Source organism: Moschus berezovskii, chromosome 15 (genome assembly GCF_049115385.1).
Source record: "Moschus berezovskii isolate FMDL1 chromosome 15, NW_MosBer_1.0, whole genome shotgun sequence".
Taxonomy (NCBI): domain Eukaryota; kingdom Metazoa; phylum Chordata; class Mammalia; order Artiodactyla; family Moschidae; genus Moschus; species Moschus berezovskii.
The window spans coordinates 18,966,079-18,990,232 of record NC_142474.1 but is presented as its reverse complement, the minus strand read 5'-3'; the positions used below and the strand labels follow the sequence as shown (position 1 = coordinate 18,990,232).

Genomic DNA, 24,154 nt, shown 5'->3' with positions numbered 1-24,154 from the left:
AAGTGGGTAGCCTACCCATTCTCCAGCAGATATTCCCAACCCAGGAATCGAACCGGGGTCTCCTGCACTGCAGGCAGATTCTTTACCAACTGAGCTATCAGGGAAGCCATTAGTTAAAACTATTATGTACCAGGCACTATGTAAGTGCCTTGTAATGAATGTGCCTTGTTAAGTCCCATAAGGTACTTAAGTACCATAATCCTACCAATATTGGTAATGTTATAATCAAGACCAATAAATATAGTTTTGAAAATAAATTCCTATGGAAAAAATCATATGCAAGCGATCCTCATTATACCATTATTCACAAGAGTGAAAACTGGGGAATAAGTCCAATGAGAAATGAGGTGGTTAACTAAATTAAGGTTCAGTCACTCAATGGAAGATCAAATGATCAGATTTTTAATAGGCTTTATTTCTAAAGGCAGTTTTAGGCTCACACCAAAGTGCAGACAGCTCCCATATAACCCTTCCCACACATTTACAATATCTGCCACTATCAACATCCCTCAACAGAGTGGAACATTTGTTACAATGGATGAACCTACACTGATACAACATTATCACCTAAAATCCACAGTTTACAAGAGATTATTATTTTTAGCAACATGAAAACACATTTATGTATAAAATTATAGATAGACACACAAACGCATATGTGCAAGTCTAAAATGGAATACACAGGAATGAGTTATTTCACTATGCTGGTAGAATATGCAAGCGTTTAAGAACCTAGTTTCCAAACTCTCAGTCCTGTTATATTTTCTTTACAATATAAAGTGGTGGGGAAGGAGTAGCAGGAGGATTCCTATGTGTTTTATTCCAAGAGAAGGGACACACTGAAATGAAAATGATTTTTCCTTTAATACTAATGAAGGAAAAAATGGAATTGCTAAATGTGGAGAGTTACTATCTACTTTTCTTTCCAAACAAGAATATTAAAAGATTAGTCAGGATTCTTCTGGTCAGTGCCAAGGACTTACACTTAAATTCATAGGTATCAAGAAGGCTGTGTAACACTAAACACAAAACAACTCCTACTGTATTGCATATATCAATGTAATGGCCCACTAGAACACGAAACCCTTGAACAGGTTCAAGGAACACAACCAACAGTCTCAACAAGCTGTGCTTTGGGGCAAGTTATATTAAACGACATGATCTTTTTCTTCCCCAGAAAACATCTAGTTTCCCCATACCTAAACCTACCTGTAAACACATACATTTACTTTTTCGTACTACCCATTCTTGCCCTTGCCCCCTAAAAAAGATTCCCTTGACCTTTAAAAACATTTTTCCTCTGTTCAAACCAAAAATATATCAAATAACTTTTTGTAAAGAGAAAAAAAGAGAGAGAGAAAATACTCCAAAATACTCTGTCACTTTTTCAAACAGGCCTTCTCTGACTGTTGTATCTAAAACAGTTTTTTGTCATCCCGTGATTCTCTATCATAGCAGTAACCTGTTCATTTCATTCAAAGTACTCATTACAATGTACATGTATATTTTTATTACACACATATTTATTTTCTATCACCAGCATCAAAAATATCCATGAGGGTAGGAACCAGCTGATTACCAGAATCAAGTACAGTGCATTATACATAGCAAACACTTAAATATTTGTTGAATGAACAAACCCAGCCAACTTGTAAGGTCACTTCTTATTATGTGCTTCTTCATAAATGTATTTATTTATGTTTTAGCTGCACTGTGTATTCCTTGTTGCACGGGGTCTACTCTTTGTTGCAGTACACAGGCTTCTCATAGCTGTGGTTTCTCTTGTTGCGAAGCACAGGCTCTAAGCCTGTGGGTTCAGTAGATGGGGCACACGAGCTTAGCTGACCCTCGGTATTGTGGGATCTTCCCCAACCAGGAATCGAAGGGATCGAACCTGCATCCTCTGCATTGGCAGGCAGATTTTTATCCACTGGACCACCAGGGAAGCCCTTATTATAGATCCTTCTTCTTCTTATCTACACACATATCATGCATACATGTTTCCGCCAACTTCTATTAAATACCCACAATATGCCAGCCTTTGTGCCAGATTTTAAGGTAAAACAATCCCTACCCTATGGAGCTCATAACCTTGTGGAGAAGACAAAGAAAACTCACTTTACTTTCATATTTAAAAATGTTTTAAGACCACCCACCAAACACACACACACACACACACACACACAAAGCATCAGAAAGGATATAGAGCAACTAGAACTCTCATACTCTGCTGATGGGAGTATAAAATGATACAATCACTTTGAAAAATTATTTGGCGTATCTATGAAGCTGAATGTATACACATTCTGTAAGATTCAACAATTCCATTTCTAAGTATATATCCCAATAGAAATGTGTATATATCCTCACAAAAATGTATCCAAGAATGCTCATAAGAGCCCTATTCATAAAAGCCCAACTAGAAACAATCTAAATATCCATCAATAAATAAGTGGAAAAATTAATTGTGTACAGTCAGACAACAAAATACTATACAACAATGAGAATGAATAAACTATTACGACAGAGTAACATAGATTAATTTCTAAAACAAAGTTGAATGAAAGCAGACAAACAAAAGAGAGCACATACCATATGTTTGAAAGGCAAAACTACTCTGGTGTTCAAAGAGAAGATTGCTTAACTTTGGTTAGTGATAGAAACTAGAAGGGGATCAACGAACTTGTGGGAACTTCTGGGGTTCTATTTCTTGATGTGGGAGCTGGTTATGCTCACTTTGGGATAATTCATTAAGTCACATGGTTATGACTTATGCCTTTTTGTATTTTTATTATACTTCAATAAAAAATAGAAATTTAGAGATCAAAAAGATCTGGAGTCATCAGAAAAGAGATCATGGATAAGCCTTAAGATGACAGCAGCATAGAGAAGGTGAGTGAAAAGACAAAGGTGAGAAGCATGGGGTAGTGGAAGATAAAAAACAGGGTTAGATGCTCCAGCTCTGCCTATCTCATATGTTTGTTTTAGAACCAAGTAAAATAATCTATGTAAAAGAGATGGATAAACTTCAATGCATAAAACAAATATGAAGACCTGTTCCAGACAAATCCAATGGCAAACTCTTATGCAAGCAGCCCCTCATTAAGTGAAATGTTAAAATTTCACTCTTCTTTTTTGCTTCCAAAAAGCTTCTAAAAATGAAGAGACCTTCCTGATCTGAAAGAAACAGAGAAAGAGAGGTGGGAAAAAGGAAGGAATGAATGGAGGGAGGGAGGGAAAAAGGGAAAAGGAGAGAAAGACTCAGCAGTTCTTGAATATCTGGTCCTTTTAGCAAAACTATAAGCTCTCCCAGGGCACAGTATATCTTATACTTCTTTTATTTTCTGTCCCACTGCTCAGCACCATTCTGGGCATGGAGTCAGCACTCAATAAAAACTAGGTGGGTTTTTTTTTTAAATAGAAGGACAATCTGGAAAAGGTCCAGAAAAGAACCACAGGAATGATCAAAGAGATGAATAAAAGGTCCTAGTGGAAAGGTTAAAATGAATTGAGGCTGTTTAGCTTGGAGAAAAAGCAATTAAAGAACTAAGGAGTAACTTAGAATAACAACACTTGAGCTGGAAGGAATCTCAGAGATCTTCTAAGTCCAACCTTTTCCTTTCACAGATGAGGAAACTAAGACCCAGGGAGAGGTTGCAACTTAAGGTAGTTTTAGGACAAAAAAAATTTTTTTCAAGTTTCCATTTACAAGATGAGGAGAAAATTTACCCAAGCAGCATGAACGTAAATAGCAAAAAACCATAGTTACAGTTTACTAAAGATCTCCCATATGCCCAGCATCTGTATGCTTGCTGTTTTACTTTTGTTATATCACAGCAATCTTGCAAAGTTGATACAATTTTTTCCCATTTTAGAAATAAGGACTCTAAGACTCAAAGAAGTAAAGTTCATTAAGGGGTAAAACATATATTCAGAGCTCTCTTCTCTCCCCTAGCTGATTTCAAAAACCTCACGTGACGAGTTGACTCACTGGAGAAGAGTCTGATGCTGGGAGGGATTGTGGGTGGGAGGAGAAGGGGATGACAGAGAATGAGATGGCTGGATGGCATCACCGACTCTGTGGACATGAGTTTGAGTGAACTCCGGGAGTTGGTGATGGACAGGGAGGCCTGGTGTGCTGTGATTCATGGGGTCACAAAGAGTCGGACACGACTGAGCGACTGAACTGAACTGAACTGAACTGGAGTTCAACATTAGCTAATGTACACTTAGCACCCAAATCTTAATTTCTAAATATTCCTAATATTCTTCTCCAATAGAAGAAACCAGGGCTCCCCAGGGAAACTGTTGACTCTAGGACTAGAGCAAATTAAATACAGCATGAACCTGAAACATCTTGTGGTGCCCAAGAAATAAAGAAGTGTTCAAAAACTGAAGGAATGTAGAAAAGAACGTGAAGAAGCTCTCAATAGCCAAACATGGGACAATTTGATCAACAAAATAAATAATGAGAATAGATTATAACTCACAGAATAAATATCCATTAGCTCATAACTGATACAAACAAAGTAACTGAATAAACAAATAAATGGAGAGGAAGTGACAGCTCATCCTTACAGTAGAATTCCAGTCAACAAGTGGAGTAGGTATTGATGGAATTAGAAAATGACCATCAAGCAAACACCACAGTAATGACTATTGCAGTCGAGAACCATAAATAGAATTATCACATGATACAGCAATACCACTTCTAGTTAAATATTAAAAAAAAAAAAATTTAAAGCAGGAGCTTGAAGAGATATTTGCACACTTATCTTCACTGAAGCATTTTTCACAATAGCCAAGATGTGGAAGCAACCCAAATGCCCACTGACAGAACAATGGATAAAGAAACTGTAATATACAAACACAATGGAATATTATACAGCTTTAAAAAAGAAAAAAAATCTTGTCACATGCTATAACACAAATGAACTTTGAGGACATCATGCCAAGCAAAATAAGTAACAAAAAGGCAAATACTGTATGATTCCACTCATATGTAGCATTGTACTCAGTTGCTCAGTCATGCGACCTCATGGACTGTAGCCTGCCAGGCTCTTCTGTCCATGGAATTTTCCAGGCAAGAATACTGGAGTGGGTTGTCATTTCCTACTCCAGGGCCAACCCAGGGATCAAACCCACATCTCTTGTGTCTCTTGTATTGGCAGGCAGGTTCTTTAGCACTAGTGACACCTGGGAAGCCCCATAGGCAGCATTAAAGTAGTCAAAATCATAGAAACAGAAAGCTGGAAAGGTGATTGCCAATGGCAGGCGGGGGTATACATTTTCAGTTTTGGAAGATGAAAAATCTCTATATATATACTGTTTAACAATGTGACTATATTTTACACTACTGAATTGCATACTTAAAAATGGTGGTAACTTTGTTATGTGTATTTTATCATTCGTGTCCGACTCTCTGTGACCCCATGGACTACATAGACTACATATATAGCCCACCAGGCTCCTCTGTCCATGGTATTCTCCAGGCAGGAATACTGGAGTGGGGTTGCCATGTCCTTCTCCAGGGGATCTTCCCGGCCCAGGGGTCGAACCCGGGTCTCCCACATTGCGGGCGGAAGCTTTACCCTCTGAGTTACCAGGGAAGCAAAGTAATTATTTAGTTCAGTTCAGTTCAGTCGCTCAGTCGTGTCTGACTCTCCGTGACCCCATGAATCACAGCACGCCAGGCCTCCCTGTCCATCACCAACTCCCAGAGTTCACTCAAACTAATGTCTATTGAGTCGGTGATTACATACCATTAAAAAAAAAAGAACCATCAATGGATGCTAAAAGTAGTGAGCAAAAGTATGATGAGAAATCTGTACCATCTCAAAGTATCTTCTCACAAGATACTAATTACAAAGGGGAAAACAGTAACTTTAATTAATAACCAAGTGACCAAGGTTAACATCACCAGTAATAAGACATATTGGCACCAGGTATTCCCTGATATGACACACTGAGAAGGAAACAATGTCACTTTTTCCAAAAATGCATAGCCTTAATCTAATTTTAAGAAAATATTAGACAAACCCAAACCAAGAACCAAAAAAGGAATTAATGGGGGGAAAAACTGGAATAGGTATACAGATTATTTAATAGCATTACATCAGTGTTGACTTCCTGGTTTCAATAACTGCACTATGGTCATATAAGATGTTAACAGTAAAGGAAGCTGGATAAAGGATATATGGGAACACTACTATTTTTATCACATTTTTATAAGTTTATTTCAAAATTTAAAAAAATTAGACTCATCAAAGTATGATAGAACTTCAAGAGGTTATTTAGAAAAGATAGTTGAGAATCCAAAGTCCCTAGCCTTTTGAAAACAATAACAGGATTATAGCAATGGACATTACCTTAGAGATCTTCTGATACTACCATTCACCCAATGAAAGATACTTTTATGTCATGCCCCTAACACAGTCTTCCAATCATTGCTTGAATATTTCCAGTAAGAGTAAATTTACTTTGCCAAATATAGCCAACACATTCCATTACACCACAATTTTAGTTAACACAAGGTTCTTCCTCATTCTGAGCCAAATCTGCCTCCCTCTCGGACATGCGCCTGAGGATGTCATTCTGAGGCAGAGTTTTCCAACCAGAACTCAAAACTGGGAAGATGTACCAGTGAGGTATGGTCAACATGACAAAATGTCCAGTTTATTTACAATGGCTGAAATTACATCTTGCCAGCATGAGATAAACAACTCCAAGTTATTTACATGGATGACTAGCTATAATGCTGTCCGAGAACCTAATACAGTACCTGGTACGTATTAAGTACCCAAGAAATGTTTATTGATTCAAACAATGAGGCCCAAGTCAGAGACTGATAGAATGAGCTCCCCCTTCCCTATGCACACATTATTCACAAACGACTTAAAGCTACAGGATAAATTCTATTAAAATTTTCTAGGACTTCCCTGGTGGTCCAGTGGTTAAAAATCTGCCTGCCAATGCCGAGAACACAGGTTCAGTCCCTGGTCTAGGAAGACTCCACATGCCTCAGGGCAACTAAGCCCATGAGCCACAACTACTGAGCCCCAGCGCCATAACTAATGAAGTTACCCGCTCTAGAACCTGCATTCCACAACTAAGAGAAGCCCAGGCGCCCCAACTGGAGAGTAGCCCCTGGTCTCTGCAACTAGATAAAAGCCCAGGCAGCAATGAAGACCCAGCACAGCCAAAAATAAACAAATAATTTTTCAATGCATACACAGACAAAAACAGAACCCAGCCAAAAAACTTCTGAAAAGAAATAGCTACCTGACTATCTAAAGTAGATCCCTCTTCCTCACAAATATATTCTTCATTCATTCATTTATCGCCTCCTCCGTGCCAGACTCAGTGAGAAGCCCAGGAAATACAGGGACAAACAAGACATTCTCAGAAGGGCAAGCCTTATATACTAATTTAAGGTAATGGTAACCCACTCCAGTATTCTTGCCTGGAGAATCCCATGGACAGAGAAGCCTGGTAGGCTACAGTCCACGGGGTCGCAAAGAGTCGGACACGACTGAGCGACTTCACTTCACTCTGCATTTTAAATATTTTAACATATTTATATAAATAAATTACATAGTATATAATTTATACATCAAAAATAAATTTTCATTGCATTAAATACGAAAAAGATTAATGGCTACAAAAGGAATTTACATAAATTGGTAATAAAAATAAATTCTCAGTAGATAAATGAAGAAATGATAAAAGCATACAGTTTTTACAAACCAGAATACAACTGATAAACACAGAAAAATGTTTAACCCTGATAAAGAAATGCTAAGCAAAACAAGGTAATATTTTCTACCCAATTAGTTTAAATTTTTAAAAAACATCCAACTGAGGGACTTCCCTGGTGGTCCAGCGGTTCTGCCTTTCAATGCAGGGGACGTGGGTTTGAATCCTGGTCAGGAAACTAAGATCCCACATGCCTCAGGGCAACTAAGCCCACAAGCCACAACCAGAGGGTCTATGCACAGCAAAGAAGATCCCACATGATGCAACTAAGACCCGAGACAGAAGATAAATAAATTTAAAAAAAAAAATACAATTTAGGGGAAGTAATGATGAAAAACTAGTTATATAAACATTGCTGGTGGCAGTATAAATTAAAACAACTTTTTGGAGAGGAAAACTGCTCACACCCTTTGACCTAGGGTGTACTCTCCGAGTTTATCCTTAATAAATAATTTAAAATAAGAAAAACTATACAGCAATAAAATGGCAACCACATTAAAGTCTACTATGGCAAAAAAAATTAGAAATAATTTTAACATAAATAAAGGCTAAATAAATAGAATAACATGTAGTCATTTCAAAAATTAATTATGGAATATGTCTAAAATATGAATAATGTCTGCTCTAATATGTGAAAAAGCACCAGAACATAAAATTCTGTAGATATTTGTTCAGGTACCTAAGGAAAAAATTAGCACATACACACATACTCAAAGACTGGAAAAGGACCAGCAGATGTTTCCAGGTTTGAAGTCATGGGTGATTATTATTACCTTTATTATTGAATTATTTGTATAATTAGCAAAAATCAGGAAAAGAAATCCTCAAGGAGGGTCCAAAGTAGACTACATTATAATGGATCAGGTGATCAGCAGTAAACTAAGGCCTCAAATAATAGTTCCTCTAATTTTATGTTCATAAAAAGGAAAAAAAGAAACATTTTCTTACTACAGGTAAAAGTAGCTACAAGAAGAAAACTGAAGAAAGGTTAACTTTCAGATGAATATCTGGAACACTCCCAACAGTAAAAATCATCAGACTGTACCATGGTATCCTAGGCTAAGTTCCACCACTGGGGTATTTAGAAGCCACGCCCTAGACACCATACAGTAAGGATCAGTCCTGAGCTGGCACCACAGAGACCCAGAAGTGGTCTCATGAGGTTTTTCCATCACACAATTTGGTTGGTTAATCTATAAATACATGACATTTGCACATTAACACTAAGGTTTTTTCATAGCAAGCAAAGGAACAACAAATCTTACCTGGAAAGTACCAGACAGAGTCCTGCCCTGCTGTCCCTGTGTACGAGACGCAAGTAGCAATCGGCTGCATGCTGGAACCCATTGCGAGATGCCAATCTGGTTCCTCTAGAGAAAGAAAAACAGTCAGGAATCTATATCAGACTCCATGTGTAGAAGGCAAAGAGTGTATCTAAGTCTAGAAATCCTTCTAGAACAGGGCAAATGAAAGGAGAACTTCCAAAACAGGACTAGGACCAAGGCTGCCCATGCTCTTCTCTCCAAAGATAAAATGCATCCCTGCCTACCACAGACTAAAAGGATTCTGGTAAGAGCTGACTCAAACTGCAGGACATGAGTTTCCTCTAAGAACAGTAACAAAATAAACCTACTTTAGGCATTTTACAGTTAGCTTATCACTTAGTTTGTAATTCCTTTTCATAAATACTGATTTATCTGCTCTTCCTAAAATCTCTTTACACGAAACAGTACTGGCATTACCATTATCCCCAAAAGGATGAAAAAACCAGGGCTGAAATTTTTAGGGTGGGCAACTTGACTTCCAAGACAAAGGGATACTAAATGGCTGTTAGAGCTATGAGTAAGGTCCAATTTTCCCTTCTGGCATTAACTGACCTCAAAAAGGTCTCCGAACTGAAGTGAAAGGTTCGACTGGAGAAAGGAGGAGCTCTATCTTGCTCAGAAGAATGCTTTATGAATATGAAATGCAATCCACTGTATAAATGGCATCCCTGTACACAGCACTGGAAATCTCTACTCTAGGAACCAACTCTGGGGAATCCAAGGGTTCCTCTCACATGACCTATAAACATGATAGGGCCATAATGAACAGTGGATACACAAACTGTCTGAAAACACTTTGCCAAACATCAATTACAATGTGTGTGCATGTGTGTGTGAGCTCAGTTGTTCAGTCATAATCAGCTCTTTGCCATCCCATGGACTGTAGCCAGCCAGGCTCCTCTGTCTATGGAATTTTCCAGGCAAGAAAACTGGAATGAGTTGCCATTTCCTACTCCAGGGGATCTTTCCAACCCAGGGATCAAACCCGAGTCCCCTGCATTGGCAGCCGGATTCTTTACCACTGTGCCACCTGTGAAGCTCCATCAACTACAATACTAGGAGTCAAAGATCCAGATTCTAGTTTAAACTCAGCTACTTTAATATAATCTTTAAAAGTAATTAAACCTCTATGATGCTCATTTTCCTCTTAACAATCATTAGTAATACTTATTGTTGCCGTTTAGTCTCTGAGTTGTGTCCGACTCTTTTGCAATTCCATGAACTATAGCCTGCCAGGCTCATCTGACCATGAGATTTCCCTGGCAAGAATACTGGAGTGGGTTGCCATTTCCTTCTCCAGGGATCTTCCTGGATGAGGGATCAAATCCACGTTACTACTGTTACTATCCCACGTATATGGATAAAGAAATGGAAGTAAGGATACGATAAGTAACTTCCCAAGATCATATGGTTAATAAATGATGGGATTAAGATTTGAGCCCAAGCAGCCCAATTCCTGGATCCAAGCTCATTTATGGAATGAAAAGGTAAAGGAAATATCTCCAAAGTCCTAGCTCTAACACTCTGTGACCTAGTCTTGAACCAATAAAATACAGCATAATACTATGGGAAGAGTCCTGTACTTAGAAAGCACTGATTTGACTCACAGTTCCACCGTCAGTGAACTGAGTCTTCATTGTCTCTTCTATAAAATAAATAAAAATCCCCACCTTTCAGGATTTTAAGGGGGAAAATGTACTTTGCAGTATGTCCAACTCAATAAAATATTACCTTGAAGCTGAATCTCCATTTCCTCATGAGTCAGTCAGTTCAGTTCAGTTCAGTCGCTCAGTCGTGTCCGACTCTCCGCGACCCCATGAATCACAGCACGCCAGGCCTCCCTGTCCATCACCAACTCCTGGAGTACACTCAAACTCATATCCACAGAGTCGGTGATGCCATCCAGCCATCTCATTCTCCGTCGTCCCCTTCTCCTCCCACCCCCAACCTTTCCTAGCATCAGAGTCTTTTCCAGTGAGTCAACTCGTCGCATGAGGTGGCCAAAGTATTGCAGTTTCAGCTTTAGAGGATCACAATAAACTGTGGAAAATACTGAAAGAGATGGGAATGCCAGACCACCTGACCTGCCTCTTGAGGAACCTGTATGCAGGTCAGAAAGCAACAGTTAGAACTGAACATGGAACAACAGACTGGTTCCAAATAGGAAAACGAGTACGTCAAGGCTGTATACTGTCACCCTGCTTATTTAACTTATATGCAGAGTACATCATGAGGAACGCTGAGGATGGAAGAAGCACAAGCTGGAATCAAGATTGCTGGGAGAAATATCAATAACCTCAGATATGCACTTTCTGGGCTGGAAGAAGCACAAGCTGGAATCAAGATTGCTGGGAGAAATATCAATAACCTCAGATATGCAGATGACACCACCCTTATGGCAGAGAGTGAAGAGGAACTCAAAAGCCTCTTGAGGAAAGTGAAAGAGGAGAGTGAAAAGGTTGGCTTGAAGCTCAACATTCAGAAAACAAAGATCATGGCATCTGGTCCCATCACGTCATGGGAAATAGATGGAAAAACAGTGGAAACAGTGTCAGACTTTATTTTTTTGGGCTCCAAAATCACTGCAGATGCTGATCGCAGCCATGAAATGAAAAGACGCTTACTCCTTGGAAGGAAAGTTATGACCAACCTAGATAGCATATTAAAAAGCAGAGACATTACTTTGTCAACAAAGGTCCGTCTAGTCAAGGCTATGGTTTTTCCCGTGGTCATGTATGGATGTGAGAGTTGGACTGTGAAGAAAGCTGATCGCTGAAGAATTGATGCTTTTGAACTACGGTGTTGGAGAAGACTCTTGAGAGTCCCTTGTACTACAAGGAGATCTAACCAGTCCATTCTAAAGGAGATCAATCCTGGGTGTTCATTGGAAGGACTGATGCTAAAGCTGAAACTGCAATACTTTGGCCACCTCATGCGACGAGTTGACTCACTGGAAAAGACTATGATCCTAGGAAAGGTTGGGGGCGGGAGGAGAAGGGGACGACAGAGAATGAGATGGCTGGATGGCATCGCCGACTCTGTGGACATGAGTTTGAGTGAACTCTGGGAGTTGGTGATGGACAGGGAGGCCTGGCGAGCTGTGATTCACGGGGTCGCAGAGAGTCGGACACGACTGAGCGACTGAACTGAACTGAAACTTTATGGTAGAAAGTGAAGAGGAACTCAAAAGCCTTTTGATGAAAGTGAAAGAGAAGAGTGAAAAAGTAAAAGCTCAACATTCAGAAAACAAAGATCATGGCATCTGGTCCCATCACTTCATGGCAAATAGATGGGTAAACAGTGGAAACAGTGTCAGATTTTATTTTTGGGGGCTCCAAAATCACTGCAGATGCTGATTGCAGCCATGAAATTAAAAGACGCTTACACCTTGGAAGGAAAGTTATGACCAAACTCAGTTCAGTTCAGTCGCTCAGTCATGTCCGACTCTTTGCAACCCCATGAATCACAGCACGCCAGGCCTCCCTGTCCATCACCAACTCCCGGAGTTCACTCAAACTCATGTCCATCGAGTCGGTGATGCCACCCAACCATCTCATTCTCTGTCGTCCCTGTCTCCTCCCACCCCCAACCCCTCCCAGCATCAGACTCTTTTCCAGTGAGTCAACTCGTCGTGTGAGGTGGCCAAAGTATTGGAGTTTCAGCTTTAGCATCAGTCCTTCCAATGAACACCCAAGATTGATCTCCTTTACAATGGACTGGTTGGATCTCCTTGCAGTACAAGGGACTCTCAAGAGTCTTCTACAACACCACAGCTCAAAAGCATCAATTCTTCGGTGATCAGCTTTCTTCACAGTCCAACTCTCACATCCATACATGACCACGGGAAAAACCATAGCCTTGACTAGATGGACCTTTGTTGGCAAAGTAATGTCTCTGCTTTTTAATATGCTATCTAGGTTGGTCATAACTTTCCTTCCAAGGAGTAAGCGTCTTTTCATTTCATGGCTGCGATCAGCATCTGCAGTGATTTTGGAGCCCCAAAAAATAAAGTCTGACACTGTTTCCACTGTTTCCCCATCTATTTCCCATGAAGTGATGGGACCAGATGCCATGATCTTTGTTTTCTGAATGTTGAGCTTCAAGCCAACCTTTTCACTCTCCTCTTTCACTTTCATCAAGAGGCCTTTGAGATCCTCTTCACTTTCTGCCATAAGGGTGGTGTCATCTGCATATCTGAGGTTATTGATATTTCTCCCGGCAATCTTGATTACAGCTTGTGCTTCTTCCAGCCCAGCGTTCCTCATGATGTACTCTGCACAGAAGTTAAATAAGCAGGGTGACAATATTACAACCTTGACATACTCCTTTTCCTATTTGGAACCAGTCTGTTGTTCCGTGTCCAGTTCTAACTGTTGCTTCCTGACCTGCATACAGGTTTCTCCCATCTCTTTCAGAATGTTCCACATTTTATTGTGATCCACACAGTCAAAGGCTTTGGCATAGTCAATGAAGCAGAAATAGATGTTTTTCTGGAACTCTCTTGCTTTCTCCATGATCCAGCGGATGTTGGCAATTTGATCTCTGGTGCCTCTGCCTTTTCTAAAACCTGCTTGAACATCTGGGAGTTCACGGTTCACATATTGCTGAAGCCTGGCTTGGAGAATTTTGAGCGTGACTTTACTAGCGTGTGAGATGAGTGCAACTGTGCGGTTGTTTGAGCATTCTTTGGCATTGCCTTTCTTTGGGATTGGAATGAAGACTGACCTTGTCCAGTCCTGTGGCCACTGCTGAGTTTTCCAAATTTGCTGGCATATTGAGTGCAGCACTTTCACAGCATCATCTTTCAGGATTTGAAATAGCTCAACTGGAATTCCGTCATCTTCACTAGCTTTGTTCATAGTGATACTCTCTAAGGCCCACTTGACTTCACATTCCAAGATGTCTGGTTCCAGGTGAGTGATCACGCCATTGTGATTATCTTTGTCATGAAGATCTTTTTTGTACAGTTCTTCTGTGTACTCTTGCCACCTCTTCTTAATATCTTCTGCTTCTGTTAGGTCCATACCACTTCTGTCCTTTATCGAGCCCATCTTTGCATGAAATGTTCCCTTGATATCTCTAATTTTCTTGAAAAGATCTCTTGTTTTTCCTGTTCTGTTGTTTTCTTCTATTTCTTTGCACTGATCACTGAGGAAGGCTTTCTTATCTCTCCTAGCTATTCTTTGGAACTCTGCATTCATATGCTTATATCTTTCCTTTTCTCCTTTGCTTTTTGCTTCTCTTCTTTTCACAGCTCTTTGTAAGGCCTCCTCAGACAGCCATTTTGCTTTTTTGCATTTCTTTTCCATGGGGATGGTCTTGGTCCCTGTCTCCTGTACAATGTCACAAACCTCCGTCCATAGTTCATCAGGCACTCTATCTATCACATCTAGTCCCTTAAATCTATTTCTTACCAACCTAGATAGCATATTAAAAAGCAGAAACATTACTTCGCCAACAAAGGTCCATCTAGTCAAGGCTATGGCTTTTCCAGTGGTCAGGTATGGATGTGAGAGCTGGACTGTGAAGAAAGCTGAGCACCAAAGAATTGATGCTTTTGAACTGTGGTGTTGGAGAAGACTCTTGAGAGTCCCTTGTACTGCAAGGAGATCCAACCAGTCCATCCTAAAGAAGATCAGTCCTGGACGTTCATTGGAAGGACTGAGGCCTAAGCTGAAACTCCAATACTTTGGCCAGCTCATGCGAAGAGTTGACTCACTGGAAAAGACCCTGATGCTGGGAGGGACTAGGGGCATGAGGAGACGGGGACGACAGAGGATGAGATGGTTGGGTGGCATCACCGACTCGATGGACCTGAGTTTGGGTAAACTCTGGGAGTTGGTGATGGACAGGGAGGCCTGGCGTGCTGTGATTCATGGGGTTGCAAAGAGTCAGACACAACTGAGTGACTGAACTGAACTGAGGCAAGAAGGGCCAGGGGTAACGGGTGGAGAGGTGTTAAGAATTTTAAACCTAGAGATGCTTTCCAAAGTGTCTCATTTCTAAAACTGTGTAACTGTTTCTAATAGGCTACTCACAGCAACTTATGTTTCAAATGAAAATTAAAGCTTAAAAACAAGATCTTATTTCAGCAGAGGTTTCACCTGCTGGGATTGTTTTCAAATGAGATACAATTATTGGCTTCTTGTTTACTAACAGCTGACACATATACCAGATCATTCAGTGTCAGACAGTTCCTTTCCTAAAAATGTAAATATGTGGTAAGATGAAATTTCAGCAGATTCAGGCCCAAACACAGGGGGAAAAAAGGGTAAGAGGAAAGTACAAGTAGGAACAATGCAAACTTTCAGAGTTTCTGGAGAATTTCATCATATGTTTTCCAACATCAATAAAATTTTCTCTAATATTTGATTCTATTTGGTCTCACACCAATACTTCTTATTAGAAGAAAGGAGCAATAAGCTCTGTCCTTTCCTTCTCTAATCCTATAACAATAGTTATTTGTCCAAATCCTTAATTGAAATTGAAGTGTTTGAATTGCAAGCTTACCATTAAATAGCTATGTGACTATGAACCTATTAATCAACACTCTGAACCTCTGTTTCCCCTATGTAAAGGTGAGAATAGGGACTTCCCTGGTGGTCCAGTGGTTAAGAATCTGCCCTGCAATGCAGGGGACTTGGGTTCGATCCCTGGTCGGAGAACTAAGAATCCAAATACCACAGGGCAAATAAGCCCATGTGCCACAAATACTGAGCTCATGCAAGCCTGCAAGCTGCAACTAGAGTGAAGCCTGCCTACATACAGAATGAAAGATTGCGCATGCCACAACTAAGATCCAACACAGCCAAATAAATATTTTTTCTTTTAAAGTGGTAATAATAAAAGCTACCTCACAGGAGTATCCCAAGGACCACTTGTAAAAGCACTTAAGTAACAGTGAAACATACACACAAACGCTTCATTACTGCTATTAACAACTGTTACTGAATTATGTAAGAAACTCCTCTTTCCCCAGCAAACCATCACAGCAGCAAGAACCATTTTCTTAAAATATTGTTTTGAACCTGGAATCCCCTTTCTCAAAAGCCTGCAGTGCCTCCAAGTACCTCTGCAGTCAAACACCTGATCTTTACCAACTGGACTCTTCTAGACCCATCAATATATTTACATATCCTGCCCTGCATTCTCCACTCAACAGTTCCAAAACCTGACTCATATTCCCTGCTTTGAGAATTACTGCTCCTCTCCACACAAGCTAATCCCTGTGCAGTCAGTTCCTCTGAGACTCTCTTCTTCACTTCTACCCAAACCATGAGCTCATTTGCTTCAACCTAGATGCCAAAATCTGGTTCTACTGACTCTACCAAGTCCTTTTCCCTTCCCATCTCTCCCAACACTTCATTTATAAATATATAAATCTGTGGAAGTACTGACCATCCTCTTATAGGTACTAATACATTAGGTCTACAACAATTAGCAAACTTCAATTCTCCTAAGTTCAGAAAAAAGTTCCAGTGGTTTAAAACTATTATTTTGCAAAAGAGACACAGGTGTATAGAACAGTCTTTTGGACTCTGGGGGAGAGGGCGAGGGTGGCATGATTTGGGAGAATGGCATTGAAACATGTATATTATCATATGTGAAACAAATCACCAGTCCAGGTTTGACGCATGATACAGGATGCTCAGGGCTGGTGCACAGGGATGACCCAGAGGGAGGATAAGGGGAGGAGGGAGGTGGGAGGGAGGATGTACACCCGGAGCGGATTCATGTCAATGTATGGCAAAAGCAACCAATATAATATTGTAAAATAATTAGCCTCCAATAAAAAATTTAAAAAAACAAAAAATAAATAAAACTATTATTTTAACTTAAGATAATATAAATACCATTATAAGTGGGAACTGGTTTTATCATCCTTTTGTGTCATCAACATTTCAAAACCAAAATTTTAAAGATAGGTTTTATGTTTGTATTTCTTGTGCATTTGCAATTTGCAGGTGATTTTACATTGTATTTCAAAATATTCTGACACATTAGCTCTTTTTCTGACTACACTTTAATCAACCCACAGACTGTTTCTTCATGTAGTTTTAGAAACAAACAGTATTTTACTTTGCTCATTCATGAGCTGTGGAATGACTTTACAGATAGTCGATTCTCCTATTCCCCACAGTTATGTTTTACAAAGTGACCACAAACAGAGTTAGCAAACACTGAAACGCTGCTCCTAGGAGAAATAGAGGATTAGGTTCCTGCAAGCCTCTGGTCACAACATTTTCATCAGCCAATCAATATATGATCTTGTTTTGTGTGTTTCTGTTTAAAGTCACCTTATTTAATATGTGTTAATTCATTATGTCAAATATGTTGGTTCACTAACATTGAACTCACAGCGAACAGAACTATAACTCACTCCTGAATAAAACTTCTCTAACATATGAATTTTCTCCATAAGAAACATCACAGCCTTCTTGCACTTAGCAACACTTGACAGCACTTTAGCACGACATGTGGGATGCATTTTACACAGGCAAATCAGGAACAAAAGCACAAAAATGCAAAAAAAAAAAGTCACTAAATAGACTATGAGAAGGATATCTGTTTACAGTATAAGAGCTGAAACAGAAAGTCAAAGTATCACCTCAGTTAGCAATACGAAAGTTAGTCAAATTTTTCACCCCTCTGTACATGTCCACAAATGACTGCAAAAGCACCACAAGTATTGATTTGGGTTACAAATAAATTTTAGCAAGTATGTGAATTCACAAATGCAGGATTTGAGCAAATCAGTAAATATGTTAAGGATGAGGGGTCGGGTTTCTTTCAGAGAAAGGAGTTAACCAATATGAAAAGGCAAAACGATAGAATAAACCCTGTGCTACTGGGCTGGATTTAGAGTAACTGCTATGAGTTTTTAATATATAGAGATAAATAAAGAAACCAATATATGTGTGTATTTATGTATATGTATGTTGTTGTTGTTGTTTAGTTGCTAAGCCAAGTCTGACTCTTTTGTGATCCCACAAAAGATGGACCATATCCCACCAGGCTGTTCTGTCCATGGGATTTCCGAGGCAAGAATACTGGAGTGGGTTGCCATTTGCTTCTCCAAGGGATCTTCCCAACCCAGGGATCACAGCTGTGTCTCCTGCATTGGTCAGCAGGTTCTTTACCACTGAGCCACCAGGGAAATACATGTATATGTATACACATACATATATTTCCTACCCCTGTACTGATAAAGCCTGGAAGCAATGAAACCCCAGTTGCAATGACTACATGTAACATCCAAACTTGGCTTCCAAACAGCAATATTTATTAAAAGGAGCCAGTCTTCTCTGGAGGAAAGCTGAATCCTGAATGGGCTTGAAGCTCCTCAAACCTTATTCACAAATGTCTGGAGTTATTTGATCTGTCCAGCAGTTCCTTGGAAGAGTCCATCCATCTGAGAGGAACTCTCCCAGTATGAAAACCATTTTCCCCAGGAGCTCCCCAGTAGCTATTTGTTTGTTGTTGCTGTTCAGTCGCTCAGTCATGTCCGATTCTTTGCAACCTCATGGACTGTAGCATGCCAGCCTTTCCTGACCTTCACTATCTCCTGGAGTTTGCTCAAACTTCTGTTCATTGAGTCGATGATGCCATCCAACCATCAAAACAGAAGCAACTGTTTAACTTTGTGACTGCCTGAGGCAGTAGATACTACTTGGGAAAATAATAGGCTAACCAAAAAGTTTAAAGGAGAACCAAGGGAATGAGATATTCACAGGGGCCTTGAAAAGCTCTGACACATTCCTGGGAATCTGAAGGCCATGTGGATGCTCAGGTCTGTGTACACACCCAGAAAAGGAAAGACCTGAGACTGCCCTAAAGCTCTCATCTCTGGTTGACCCTGAGGCACTGCACAAGCAGGAAGTGAAGGTTAAGGCAGAACAGTCAAATGACCAGCAGAATATTGAAAGCATGCTCCAAAATGCACACAGAGCCCCTCAACAATTACTGAGAGACTCACTGGTTCCAGGCATTTAAGGAAATCTCCATCCAGTCATTACTTGACCACTAAGCTAAATGAGCAGAGAGCACACAACAAAGAACACAGACTTGACAGAATTAATTCAGAGAAGTCACTAAACAGAAAAGTAACAGCAAACTCTGCGGAAAGTCCTGATCTCCAGAGCTGCTGCATAATATTATTTAAAACGTTCAGTTTCCAACAAAAAGTTATGAAATACAATAAAACAAAAAAGGATGATTCATACAAGGGGGAAATAAAAATCAACAGAAACTGCCCCTGAAGAACCCTAGACATTAGACAAACTAAACAAAGACTTTGAATCAGCTATTTAAAAAATTTAACATCTAAAGGAAATCATGTCTAAAGAACTAAAATGAAGTATGAGAATAGTATCTCACCAAATAAGGAGTATCAATAAAGAAAAATTTTTACAGAAAGCCAAATAAAAATTCCTGAGTTGAAAAAAACAATAAATAAAATGAACATGTTACTAGAGAAGTTTAACAGCAGATTTGAGCAAAAGAAAGAAATAGTGACCTTAAAAATAGATTGAGATTATCCACCCAAGAAACAGAAAAAAAAAAAATTAAGCAAATTTAACAGAGCCTCAGAGACCTACCATCAAATGTACCTATACCATCAAACATACCAACATAAGTATAATGGGAGTGTCAGCTGGAAAGGAGAGAAATTTAAAGAACAGGGAAAAAATAAATACGTGAATACTGGCAGAAAACAAGCAAAATTTTATGGAAAATAATCTATAAATTCAAGAAGCTCAACTAACTCCAAATAGGACAAATGCAAAGAGATTCACAAATTAAAATATCACAATGAAGTTGTGGAAAGATATAAATCTTGGAAGCAGTAAGAGAAGGGACTCATTGTGTATGAGATCCTCAATAATATTAATAGCTGTATTTCTCAAAAAACATGGGGGCCAAAAGACAGTGGGATGAAATACTCAAAATGTTGGAAGTAGCAGAGGGGAGAATGTCAAACAAGAATTCTATACGCAACAAAACTATCATTCAAATGTGAAGGAAAAATTAAAAATTTCTATATAAACAAAAACTGAGAGAATCTGTCAACAACAGACCTGGCCTACAACAAATACTAAAGGGAGAAGTTAAAGCTGAAATGATACCTTTGACAGTATAGGAACTCAAACCCACGTGAAGAAATAAATTCCACAAATAAAGGTAAATATTTGGATAAATTTAAAAATAGTATAAATATTTACTTAATTTACATAATTTTTACATAATTTTCTTACTTTCATTTTTAATTTAAAAGACACTGCATAAAATAATAATTATAAATCTGTACTGAAGGGCACACAATGTATAAAAATGTAATTTGAATGACAATACTGGCACAAAGGCAGAGGGAAGTAACGAAGCAATATCGAATCATAATTTTTATATATTATTGAAATCACACTGGTATTTAATTTAAATTAGATTATTAGAAATCAAGATAGTAGTTGTAATTCCCAGAGCAAACACTAAGAAAATAACAAAAAATATAGTGAAACCTTACATCATATATAAAAATTAACTCAAAATGGATCTAAGACCTAAACATAAGACCTAAAACTATGAAACTCTCAGAGGAAAACATAAGGGAAACATTTCATGACCTTAGATTGGGCCATGATTTCATAAATATATTACCAAAAGCAGAGGCAATAAAAAATAGTTAAGTTGGACTTCATTAAAATTAAAAGCTTCTGTGCATCAGAGAATACTATCAGTAAACTGAAAAGGCAACCCATGGACTGGGAGAAAATATTTGCAAAACATATACCTGATAATGGACTGACTAAAAAAACAAAAAAAACTAACCTGATTTAAAAAAACGGGCACAGGGCTTCCCTGGTGGCTCAGTGGTAAAGAATCCACCTGCCAGTGCAGGAGACACACTGGTCCACCTGCCAATGCAGGAGACACATTGATTAGGTTTGATCCCTAATCTGGGAAGATCCCACATGCCAAGGAGTAACTAAGCCCATGAGCCACAACCACTGAGCCTGTGCTCTAGACCCTGGCAACTACTGAAGCCCCTGCACCCTAGAGCCCATACTCAGCAACAAGAAGCCACCACAATGAGAAGCCCGTGCACCGCAACTAGAGTAGTCCCCGCTTGCCACAACTAGATAAAGACCGTGCAAAGCAGTGAAGACCCAGTCAAAAATAAATATATTTTAAAACATTAAGAGAAAAAAAGAACCCGGCCAGCCAATGCAGAAACACAGGTTCGATCTCTGATCCAGGAAGACCCCACATGCCTTGGAGCAACTAAGTCCATGCGCCACAAATATTAAGCCTGTGCTCTAGAACCTGGGAACCACAACTACTGACCCCATGTGCCACAACTACTGAAGCCTGTGCATCTAGAGCCCGTGTTCCACAAGAGAAACCACTGCAATAAGAAGCCCATGCTCTGCAACAGAGTAGCCCCTATCAGCCACAACTAGACAGAGTCCACGTGCAGCAACCTGAACAGCCAAAAATAACTAATTATTTTTTTAAATGGGCACAGAACCTGAATAGATGTTTCTACAAAGATATACATAAAGGCCAATAAGCATAAAAGAAATATGCTTAACAGCAGTAATCACTGCTGCTGCTGCTGCTAAGTCACTTCAGTCGTGTCCGACTCTGTGTGACCCCATAGACGGAAGCCCACCAGGCTCCCCCATCCCTGAGATTCTCCAGGCAAGAACACTGGAGTGGGTTGCCATTTCTTTCTCCAATGTGTGAAAGTGAAAAGTGAAGTCGCTCAGTCGTTTCCGACCCTTAGCAACTCCACGGACCGCAGCCTACCAGGCTCCTCCATCCATGGGATTTTCTAGGCAATAGTACTGGAGTGGCTGCCTGCAGAGCGGAGGGGAATAATTAAGGACTATTAAAGGAAATTAAACTGAACCCACAGAGATAACCCAATGGTCCCTCCCACCCTCTCTGACATCGGCGCCTCCCCTCCACTAGAGAAATACAAATCAAAACTATAAGGAAGTATCAGCTCATACCCATTATGATGGCCACTATGATTTAAAAAAAAAAAGGAGGGTGAAAAAGCTGGCTTAAAACTCAGCGTTCAAAATCTAAAATCATGACATCCAGTCCCATCACTCCATGTCAAACACATGGAGAAACGATGGAAACAGTGACTTTATTTTCTCAGGCTCCAAAATCACAGCAGATGGTGACTGCAGCCATGAAATTATGACGCTTGCTCCTTGGAAGAAAAACTATGACAAACCTAGACAGCATATTAAAAAGCAGAGACATTACATTGCCAACAAAGGTCCATATAGTCAAAGTTACAGTTTTTCCAATAGTCATGTATGGATGTGAGAGTTGGACCATAAAGAAGGCTGAGTATCAAAGAACTGATGCTTTTGAACTATGGTGCTGAAGACTCTTGAGAGTCCCTTGGACTGCAAGGAAATCAAACCAGTCAATCCTAAAGGAATCAATCCTGAATATTCATTGTAAGGACCGATGCTGAAGCTGAAGCTCCAATACTTTAGCCACCTGATTTGAAGAACTGACTCATTGGAAAAGACCCTGATGCTGGGAAAGATTAAAGGCAGAAGGAGAAGGGGACGACAGAGGATAAGATGGTTGGATGGCATCACCGACTTGATGGACATGAGTGTGGGCAAGCTCAGGGAGTTGATGATGGACAGGGAAGCCTGGTATCCTGCAGTCCATGGGGTTGCTCATTTGGACACGATTGAGTAACTGAACCAAACTAATAAAAAAAAAAAAAAACAGAAAATAACAATGTCAGCAAAGATGTGGAGAAATTTAAACCCTTGTGCTTTGCTGATATAAATGTAAAATAGTGTAGTTTCTGCGATTTCTACTGCTGTCAAAGAAAAGTAAAAATTATTACCAATGCCCAGAACAGCTCATAAAACCATAAGAAAGTCCCAGTGCACTACTTAAATATTCAGTTCCTCTGCTAGAGCTACTCAGCAATAGCAGTGTTTCAGTTTACTCCTCCTTCCCAAACCCACTGGTGAAGAAGGGTGAAAACTACTCAAAAAGACAGAAAGAGAAAAAGTAAGGTGAGACTAATGAGAATGTTCCAGGAATACTATCTTTCAGTGCTTCCATTTTTTTTATCTGCAAAATGAGGAGATAATAGTGCCTACCTTTTCAAAGGGCTTAGTTAACTAAATCATAAGGATTTAGGTAAGTTCACATATAAAAGTATTTGAGTGACTACCACATAGTAAACACCCTATAAATTTTAGCTATCAATATTATTGCTCGAGAAATCACAACTTCTTGTTTCAACTACAACCTATATTTCAGTTCTCTCTCCTGAACACAAAATCTCCAGCTGCAAAAAAGAAAAAAAAAAAATCTCCAGCTAGATTTTCCCAGTGAAGAACACTGCTATGAACCCACTCAACCTAGGCTGACCTGGAACTCACTGTTGGGCTCTGCCCTCTTCTTCATCCTTTTCATCTAACTCTCACCAAGCCCTGCAGACTCTCTCTCCTCAGTATCTCTTGAAACCACCTTCTTCTTTAACCAAATTGTCCCTGTCCCCTTAGTACAGGCCTTTATCACTTCTTTCAGGATTACTTAAGTAGTTTCTCACTGACCATGGGGACTCTAATCTCAGCCTTCTCTGACTGATCCATCTGTTACATTCATCCCTGTTACAAGGATCTATTAAAACAAAAATCTAGTAGTAAATATATGAGTGTTTACTATGTTGAACTTTTTTCTTACTTTTTTGTACTTTCAAAATAAAATTTTAATTTCAATTTAAAAATGAGAGGAGAAACAAAGTGTTCCCCCTGATCGAGGGTGGCTGGAAACAGGCAGACAAATACAAGAAAAGGACTGAAAAAAGGCACAAAGAAATTTGGGAGAGTGACAGATATGTTCATTAATTTTATTATGATTATGACTTTTCAGATGTATACCTGTATCAAAACTTATCAAATTATACAATTAAATAAATATGATTTACTGTATGTCAATTATTCCTCAATTTCAAAATTTTAAATAAGAAAAAAGAGTAAATGCATTAAAAAAAACCCTTTAAAAATAAATCCTCCCTTTGT

At 39.3% G+C, this 24,154-nt stretch overlaps 1 protein-coding gene across 1 annotated transcript in view; it reads right to left on the bottom strand.

Annotated features, from left to right (window-relative positions):
* UQCC1 (ubiquinol-cytochrome c reductase complex assembly factor 1) overlaps positions 1 to 24,154 on the bottom strand; it is a 100,458-nt gene that overhangs the window by 73,936 nt on the left and 2,368 nt on the right. Inside the window, exon 2 of the mRNA XM_055436320.2 lies at positions 9,021 to 9,125. Coding sequence (XP_055292295.2) covers positions 9,021 to 9,125 — 105 coding nt within the window. The remainder of the gene's footprint in view (positions 1 to 9,020; positions 9,126 to 24,154) is intronic.